Source organism: Ammospiza caudacuta, chromosome 12, assembly GCF_027887145.1.
Source record: "Ammospiza caudacuta isolate bAmmCau1 chromosome 12, bAmmCau1.pri, whole genome shotgun sequence".
Taxonomy (NCBI): Eukaryota; Metazoa; Chordata; class Aves; order Passeriformes; family Passerellidae; genus Ammospiza; species Ammospiza caudacuta.
The window spans coordinates 3,573,405-3,582,977 of NC_080604.1; the positions used below are offsets into that span (position 1 = coordinate 3,573,405).

Consider the following 9,573-nt stretch of genomic DNA (forward strand, 5'->3'; position numbering starts at 1 on the left):
GAGAATGGATTTATTGAACCTGGGTGCTCATCCTTCACCAAAGGGAAAATGGATTTATTGCTGCTGGGTGCTCATCCTTCACCAAGGGAAGAGGGAGAATGGGTTTAGGGGTGCTGGGTGTTCATCTTCCACCAAAGGGAAAATGGATTTATTGCTGTTGGGTGCTCATCCTTCACTAAGGGAACAGGGAGAATGGATTTATTGCTGCTGGGTGCTCATCTGCCTTCAAAAAGAAAATGGATTTATTGCTGCTGAGTACTCAGCTGCCACCAAAGGGAGAATGGGTTTAGGGGTGCTGGGTGCTCATCTGCTTCCAAAGGCACAGGGAGAATGGATCTTGGGGTGCTGGGTGCTCATCCTTCACCAAGGGCACAGGCAGAATGGATTTATTGCTGCTGGGTGCTCATCTGTCACCAAAGGGAAAATGGATTTAGGGGTGCTGGGTGCTCATCTGCCTCCAAGGGAAGAGGGAAAATGGATTTATTGCTGCTGGGTGCTCATCCTTCACCAAAGGCCCAGGCAGAACCAGGATCTGCTGTGTAAGAGCAGCCCTGGGGTTAAAGCAAAGCTCAGACACCAAACTCAATCTCACAGCTCTCCATTCTCACGGCTCTGATCTCTTCACTCCCATGTTCCCAGCTTGCTTTCTGAAAGGGTTTATTTTCTGTTAGCTGGGAAATTCCACAGCCTGCTCTTCAATTATATTTAGCTTCTCTTAAACCTTTGTGGTTCAATTAGCATGCTTCATTTCCAGGTGGGATGGAAAGGAAATCAGCATAAATAAATTGTGGAGTTTTTTCAATGAAAAAATGATTAATGTGAGAGTTTGATCTGTAGTGGGGATATTTTGAAAACAGACACCCTGCAAAGCTGCAGAATTTGTTTCCAAATTCATGGCTTGTGATTTTGAACAGAAGCTCACAGAAACCCCTCCAGGCTCTAATTTAAATGGCAGAATTGTCAGAAAAAAAAACCTGAAAAAACAAATCTGGAAACCTACCTGCTGCCCTCTACTTTTAATGAGTAAATACTTGCATGTGTCAAAGCCCAGATGCTGTCAGCAGAAGGGAAGCAATATTGTTACACTGAAAGTCTGATTTTCATTATGGAACTGAAATGGGACACAGAAATCAAGGGGAAAAATGAATTCAGTCAGATTTTATAATAAAAACTAAATTTATATTATGATTTATTTTAGTAGAACATTCACACCTCTTCAAGAATTAAATAATTAATGAAATTCTGCATGAAGGAGAGCTGTTGGGTTTTCTAATGTGCTCAGATGAAGTTTATTTATAAAACACTTCAATATTTAATTGATAATAAATTTGATAATAAAACCACAAAGGTGTGTGTACATATGTCCTGCAAAAAGGAGGAGAGAATAAAAATTTAAGGGAATATTTTTCCCTTAAAAATGGAAGGGAAGTGTGTAAATAATTAATTAATGGCTTTTTCCATTAGACTGAAATTCAGCTAAATTAATTGCTTGATACCACAGGAATTTGCAGGGAAATCTTGACCCTTTAGTAGAGGTGTGCTGTGCACAGATGAGGGATTTTAGTTTCATTGTTTATTTATGTTATTTTGGGGAGGAAAGGAAAGCTGCACTTTCAATAAATTTGTGGTAATTGTATTTCCAGGGGATGTAGCAGTGAAGATCCTAAAGGTTGTAGACCCAACCCCAGAGCAGTTCCAGGCTTTCAGGAATGAAGTGGCTGTCCTGAGGTGAGTTGGTGTTGCACTGCTAAATTCTGATATTCCAGCTGCTGCATTTGCCTCCCAGCCCTCCCTGGAGCCTTCTGGCCCAATATTCTGTTCACAAAAAGCAGATTTCCAGAGAAGAATAAAAAAGACAGTCCTATTTCAGAGTATTTTTGTGGTCTCTCAACACCCACATTGCTCAGACCACACTGGGCAGTGAAGGTGGGCATTAATAAATTCTGCCCTAATCCTCACCACACTTGAACTCTTCAAGTGTTGAAGTTTGAAGCTCCTCTTCAAATTGCAGCACAATAATTTTTTTTTCCTTAAGCACATGCACTGATGAGTGTAACTGTTCTCTGCTTTCAGATCCTGAGGTATTTTAGTGTTTGTGATGTTACTTCTGACAATTGAACCAAGTAGATAGATAAAAAACTCATCTCTGTATCTGATAATTCCTTGAGGGTTTATAGCCATCCTTTGGTCTCTCTTGGGGAAAAATCAGGGTTTGGAAAGAAAAGAAAGCTCTGGTCTTTGAAAGCAGCTGGGAATGGGGAAAAGTTGGGATAGAAGGAAAAGCTCTGGCTTGCAAAAGCATTTGAGAATGGGGAAAAATTGAGGGTGGAAAGAAAAGCTCTGGTTTGTGAAAGCAGCTGGGAATGGGGAAAAATTTGGGGTGGAAGGAAAAGTTCTGGTTTGTGAAAGCAGCTGGGAATGGGGAAGAATTGGGGGGTGGAAGGAAGTCTTTAGTCTTCCACCTAAAGCTGGGATTTTTCCCAGCTTCCAGGGTGATTTCTGCCATTCCTGTGACTTCTAACCCCACTTGCAAGTGTGGCTGTTGCTTGTTGATGTCAAACCACTTGGGTTTTCAGACATCCTTTTCTTTAATGTTGATTTTAAGTAACTAAAAGGAAGTATTGTAACTAAAAAGCAAAAAACCAGCTGAAAAACCAGAAAATGGCAACTGTGTTGTATTTTAATTATCTGTGAGCCCAAACTTGGCTCCCACACTGGGCTGGGACTGCAGAGATGAGGTGCATCCAGCCAGGAGTGCCCTTTGAGCAGCCCTGGGGAGCGCTTTGGGTGCAGCCACTGATTTCTCTTGGTGCTCCTCTGTCAGGAAGACCCGGCACGTGAACATCCTGCTCTTCATGGGCTACATGACCAAGGACAACCTGGCCATTGTCACCCAGTGGTGTGAGGGCAGCAGCCTCTACAAACACCTGCACGTGCAGGAGACCAAGTTCCAGATGTTCCAGCTGATCGACATCGCCCGCCAGACCGCCCAGGGCATGGAGTGAGTGCCCTTCCCTTTCCCCCCTTTTTTCCCTTTCCCCCCTTTTTTCCCTTTCCCCCCTTTTTTCCCTTTCCCCCCTTTTTTCCCTTTCCCCCCTTTTTTCCCTTTCCCCCCTTTTTTCCCTTTCCCCCCTTTTTTCCCTTTCCCCCCTTTTTTCCCTTTCCCCCCTTTTTTCCCTTTCCCCCTTTTTTCCCTTTCCCCCCTTTTTTCCCTTTCCCCCCTTTTTTCCCTTTCCCCCCTTTTTTCCCTTTCCCCCCTTTTTTCCCTTTCCCCCCTTTTTTCCCTTTCCCCCCTTTTTTCCCTTTCCCCCCTTTTTTCCCTTTCCCCCCTTTTTTCCCTTTCCCCCCTTTTTTCCCTTTCCCCCCTTTTTTCCCTTTCCCCCCTTTTTTCCCTTTCCCCCCTTTTTTCCCTTTCCCCCCTTTTTTCCCTTTCCCCCCTTTTTTCCCTTTCCCCCCTTTTTTCCCTTTCCCCCCTTTTTTCCCTTTCCCCCCTTTTTTCCCTTTCCCCCCTTTTTTCCCTTTCCCCCCTTTTTTCCCTTTCCCCCCTTTTTTCCCTTTCCCCCCTTTTTTCCCTTTCCCCCCTTTTTTCCCTTTCCCCCCTTTTTTCCCTTTCCCCCCTTTTTTCCCTTTCCCCCCTTTTTTCCCTTTCCCCCCTTTTTTCCCTTTCCCCCCTTTTTTCCCTTTCCCCCCTTTTTTCCCTTTCCCCCCTTTTTTCCCTTTCCCCCCTTTTTTCCCTTTCCCCCCTTTTTTCCCTTTCCCCCCTTTTTTCCCTTTCCCCCCTTTTTTCCCTTTCCCCCCTTTTTTCCCTTTCCCCCCTTTTTTCCCTTTCCCCCCTTTTTTCCCTTTCCCCCCTTTTTTCCCTTTCCCCCCTTTTTTCCCTTTCCCCCCTTTTTTCCCTTTCCCCCCTTTTTTCCCTTTCCCCCCTTTTTTCCCTTTCCCCCCTTTTTTCCCTTTCCCCCCTTTTTTCCCTTTCCCCCCTTTTTTCCCTTTCCCCCCTTTTTTCCCTTTCCCCCCTTTTTTCCCTTTCCCCCCTTTTTTCCCTTTCCCCCCTTTTTTCCCTTTCCCCCCTTTTTTCCCTTTCCCCCCTTTTTTCCCTTTCCCCCCTTTTTTCCCTTTCCCCCCTTTTTTCCCTTTCCCCCCTTTTTTCCCTTTCCCCCCTTTTTTCCCTTTCCCCCCTTTTTTCCCTTTCCCCCCTTTTTTCCCTTTCCCCCCTTTTTTCCCTTTCCCCCCTTTTTTCCCTTTCCCCCCTTTTTTCCCTTTCCCCCCTTTTTTCCCTTTCCCCCCTTTTTTCCCTTTCCCCCCTTTTTTCCCTTTCCCCCCTTTTTTCCCTTTCCCCCCTTTTTTCCCTTTCCCCCCTTTTTTCCCTTTCCCCCCTTTTTTCCCTTTCCCCCCTTTTTTCCCTTTCCCCCCTTTTTTCCCTTTCCCCCCTTTTTTCCCTTTCCCCCCTTTTTTCCCTTTCCCCCCTTTTTTCCCTTTCCCCCCTTCTTTCCCTTATATCAATTAGATTTTCTCTATTTTATCAGCTATTTTATCTGCTTGTCCAGCCTGAGCTCTTGCTCTAGTGCAGCAAATGATAGCTGTTGTAAATTCAGAATGAAGGGGCTTTTCCTCCCTGTGTCAGCGTAACCCTGCAGTGTCTGACACACACTGATGGATGCTCTGTGGGCTGAGGTGTGGCTGCTCTGTTCCCCAGGACTCACCCAGATGTTTCTGGAAGCATTTCCAGCTCTGCTTTCAGCCCTGGCTCTGATGCTGAGAGCACAGGAGCAGCTGCAGAGCTCAAGGCCCAGGTTTGCAAACCAGACTTCAGGATCTGGGCAGGTTAAATGTCCATTTGGAGCTGTCAGACTCCAGGATCTGGGCAGGTTAAATGTCCATTTGGAGCAGACTCCAGGATCAGGCCAGGTTTCAGTGTCCATTTGGAGCAGACTCCAGGATCAGGCCAGGTTTCAATGTCCATTTGGAGCAGACTCCAGGATCTGGGCAGGTTAAATGTCCATTTGGAGCAGACTCCAGGATCTGGGCAGGTTTCAGTGTCCATTTGGAGCTGTCAGCCCCAGCACAGGGCACAGAGCTCATGGCTGTGAGCACAGCCCCAGGTTCCCAGGGTTAATGAATTTGTGCCACTCCTTCCTGGCATTTCTTCTCTGCACTGAGCACAGCTCCATGTCTTTGTTCCCCAAGTAGATTTGTGGAAAGCCAGAAGGGGCTGGGTGTGGAATAAACTGAATGAAGTGTCTGGGGGCAATGAAAATGCTGATGGTTTGTGAGCAGCCCTGCTAATGGCTCTTGTGCTTTTCCCTTCACAGCTATTTACATGCAAAGAACATCATCCACAGAGACATGAAATCCAATAGTATCCTTCCTGAGTCTCCATTCTCTGCTGGGAGGGAGGGATTTCTTAATGGTGATTTGGAGCTTGCTTTCTGTGGGGGTTGCAGCAGCTTTTTAAAATATATTTATGTATATAACTACTAATGGGCAGTCCCTGTTGATGAACTAGCAAGGACTTCCACAGGGCCACACTTGGGATAAAGATGTGCAAGAGTTGTGCTCCAGAATTCTCTAATTTTACTGAAATGAGGTTTATTCAGTCCTCTGGTACCCACATGCTGCTCTCATTGATGGGAGCTGTGTGTTCATCTGTGTGCACACATGGGTTTGTTTCTGTCTCTTGGGTATTTTTAGTGTGTTTAAAAGTCCTCGCATAGTTGGCAGAAATGAAGCCAAAATTCTACTTTAAACTCAAGAAAAGGCAGACTTTTACAATTATATTTTGTGCAAAAATAAATATTCAGTAAGACATCTGGAGTGAAAATGTTGTGAGCTGATTTCTTTCACCTTTGAAATACCTGATTTTGGAATTACCAGAGCATCCCTGGAGATGGGAACTGGGGCTTCCTTCCATCAGATGTGACCAGGATGTTTTGGCAAATGTCATCATAAAAAATCTGCCAAGTCCAGTAGTTCCACAGTGTCAGTGGATTCTATTTTCAGTTTAAAAAAACTCAATTATTTTACTGTATAGGAGGCCAGAAATTTGTGATTCCTAGTTAATGATGATCATTTTTATGAAATAAGTTTGCTCTGCTCCTGACAGAAATGAGGGAGTCAGTAATGTTTATATTTCTGAATTATCTCCTTGAACTTGCAGCATTCCTAAGTGGAATCATTAAATGATAACTTCTTAGAATAAACCCAGCAGAGAAGGTGCTGGGGTTTTTAAAATATATATATATTTAATATATATTATAAATATGTTTATATATAAAATATAAATATATGTAACTAAAATGTATAATATATATAAATATATACACATACACACACATATATATGTATATATATAAATACATATATATATAAACACACACACACATATATATATATATGTATATATATATATATATATAATATAGATATCAGTGACAGATCCATGAAGGAGATAATTGTAAATAGTGTGGATATATTTGCAGTTAAAATCATAGTTAGACCTCAGCAGATCTGCCAGAGAACTTTATGGAAATAGATTTTATTTTGATACTTAATTATCCTTGTAATTATTTTTTCTTAATTTTCTTTTCTGAGTTTGAGACCTCTGAGCTGTTTCCCTTTCTCAGTTATTTAAGGAGCTGCAGCCATGGATGGCAATGAACTGTTGATTTCTGTCCTGGCTCACCATAAAGATAAATCTGCAAATGCTGCTGAACATCTGCTCTGGTTTAGTGTTAAATGTTAATTTAAAATCCCTTTCCTTTGTTTCCCATACAGCTCCCAGCAGGTTTCAATAAAAAAAGCAGCACTTGTCAGTCAGGTCAGAAAATATCCAATGTTTGACTCAGTTTTGTGCAGTTTCTTTAACAAAGCCACAGATATATTTCTTCATGAAGGCCTCACAGTGAAAATAGGAGACTTTGGTCTGGCAACTGTGAAATCCCGGTGGAGTGGGTCCCAGCAGGTGGAGCAGCCCACGGGCTCCATCCTGTGGATGGTGAGCACAACCTTGCTGCATTTCAGTGCTCTGCACCCCCTGAGCGCTCGGGGCTGTCCGTCTGTCTGGGCTTGGGTTCAGCTCCAGGACAGGCAACGCTGGGGCTGGATTGTGCAGAGCAGGCACCAGGCACCCGTGGGCTCTCCACTGGGGCTTGGGAGTGATTTGAAATATTTAGGGCTGCCGGTGTATCTGGGAATGTGTATTAAGAATGTCAGGATGCTTTGTGCTCTGTAAAATACACACATCACCTGAAACAGAGTTCCAGAAGTAGAAATGTTCTTTTCTGTAAAAAAAAATTGTACAAAAAGCCAAATTTTAAAAGCTTTTCTTAAAAAAAAAAAGGATTTAAAACTAATTTACCCAATGCAAGGTATTTGTGTACATGAAACAGACCTTGGGGAAAAACACCACCCTGCATATTTGCTCATTGCAGGCTTTAAAAAAAATTAATATATTTATTTTAGTCATTTGTAGCCCATGTTTGCTGAGCTGTCACAGGAGGGAAGGTTGTTTCTCTTTCCTTGGAAGCTCCTGTGATCACTTATTGTACTTTAGTGCTTTGCTTAATAATTCTGCGGGGATTCTTTAGGAGGGAGAAAAGATCTCAGTCAATGGGGAAAATTCTTCTGACGGTTCACACCTTGTTTTGCTCAGTCATCTGACAATGTTTATTTTAAGAAGCTTCATAATTGGCAAAGCTGTTAAATTTTCCTGCATTTCTTCCCTGATCTGTTCAGTATGTGCTGGTTTGTGTTTGGCTTTCACATTTCCTGACCAAGTTTTGGTATCAATTTACAAGAGATGAGAGTTTTGTATTTTTGAAAATATTTTTAATATATATTTATGTATTTTTATATATTTATATATATAAATATATATTTTATTTGTTTAACCTTGATACCAGTTTAAGAACTGATGGTGAAACACATGCTCAGTTCTGTGTAAGGTACAACAGGAGTCAATAAATGTTGCAAATGCAAATATTAATATTTTTTTCTAGTGGCAAAATGCTTGTTCAGTTAAAGCATTGATTTTTTTTTTTTTTTGGTGTGTTCTGAACTGTATTGTTATTTTTAATAAGATGTGGAGTAGCCTGAACTTCTCCAGAGCCTTAGGTAACCTCATCAAACTTTGGGGATATGTTAAACTAGGAAATATGCAAAATGTTCCTGCATTTCTTCCCTGATCTGTTCAATATGTGCTGGTTTGTGTTTGGCTTTCACATTTCCTGACCAAGTTTTGGTATCAGTTTACAAGAGATGAGAGTTTTGTATTTTCCCTTTTAACCTTGATACCAAGTTTAAGAACTGGTGGTGCAACTCTGGCTCAGTTCTGTGTAAGATGTAACAGGAGTCAATAAACGTTGCAAATCCAAATATTAATATTTTTTTCTAATGGCAAAATGCTTGTTCAGTTAAAGCATTGATTTGAACTGTATTGATAATTTTAATTAGATGTGGAGTAGCCTGAGCTTGTCCAGAGCTTTAGGTAAACTCCTCAAGCTTTGGGGTGCCCTTTGCTCACTGATTTCCAGCTGAGCTCAGTCTCTGCTTCCCAAATGCTCTCTCTTGGCTTTCTGCTGTTGCTGCTGAGTTTTGTTTGTGTTTGTTCCCCTGCAGGCCCCCGAGGTGATCCGGATGCAGGACAGCAACCCCTTCAGCTTCCAGTCAGATGTCTACTCCTATGGCATAGTGCTCTATGAGCTGATGACAGGGGAGCTGCCCTACTCCCACATCAACAACAGAGATCAGGTAGGAGCCCCCTGGGGCAGCCCAGCTCACTTCTGCCCATGGCACATCCCCTGGCCTGGAGAAATGCAGGGAAAATACAAATTTATTATTTATTAAACCAGCTGAGGTGGGGCTGCCAGCCTGCCTGGTGTCAGCAGTGAATGTGGAACTGAGAGTTCACCTCAGGATTGACAGGGCAGGTACTCAAAGGAGAAAATTCCTTGTATATAAATATTTGAAGTGCCCTGTTAATTTATTCCCAGGTGCACAGTAAAATATTGCTGTATACATTTGCAGTTATGGGAAATTCCCATTTTGGTGTTAAATATGCTGCTGCTGCATCAGGAGGATTGGATTTGGTGCTTTTTACTGATGGAAAAACCCCAATAACTATTGTCCAGCCTTGGAATATTGAATATTTGTGTTTAGTCTGTGCTGCTAGGCAGCCCAGCCTGCAGGGCAGTGCCCTGTGGGACTGGGTTCCATCCCAGCTGCCCAGCAGCGAGCCCCTGTGTAACCTGGTTTTTTTGTGGGTGGTTGTTTTGCAGATCATTTTCATGGTTGGCAGGGGCTATGCTTCCCCAGACCTCAGCAAGCTGTACAAGAACTGCCCCAAGGCCATGAAGAGGCTGGTAGCAGATTGCCTGAAGAAAGTCAGGGAAGAGCGGCCTCTGTTCCCTCAGGTGAGCGGGGTGGGGTCCTGCCCAGGGCCTGAGGGCTTGTGAGGAGCCCTTGGGCACACAGGACTCTGCAGATGGAAATTCTGGGGAACAGCAAGTGCAGCCTTGCCCTGGGTCTGTGTTCATTGCTAATGCAGCTCTGGGCTGTGCTTTGGTTGGACTGGCAGTT

The 9,573-nt window shown here is 43.3% G+C and overlaps 1 protein-coding gene across 4 annotated transcripts in view; it reads left to right on the forward strand.

Moving 5' to 3' along the window:
* The window catches only part of RAF1 (Raf-1 proto-oncogene, serine/threonine kinase), a 43,581-nt gene that overhangs the window by 32,043 nt on the left and 1,965 nt on the right, over window positions 1-9,573 (forward strand). For all 4 annotated transcript variants that reach the window (XM_058813115.1, XM_058813116.1, XM_058813117.1 and 1 more), the window contains 6 exons: window positions 1,644-1,728; window positions 2,825-3,001; window positions 5,310-5,356; window positions 6,873-6,991; window positions 8,614-8,745; window positions 9,273-9,407. In XM_058813115.1, the coding sequence (XP_058669098.1) occupies window positions 1,644-1,728; window positions 2,825-3,001; window positions 5,310-5,356; window positions 6,873-6,991; window positions 8,614-8,745; window positions 9,273-9,407 (695 nt within the window). The remainder of the gene's footprint in view (window positions 1-1,643; window positions 1,729-2,824; window positions 3,002-5,309; window positions 5,357-6,872; window positions 6,992-8,613; window positions 8,746-9,272; window positions 9,408-9,573) is intronic.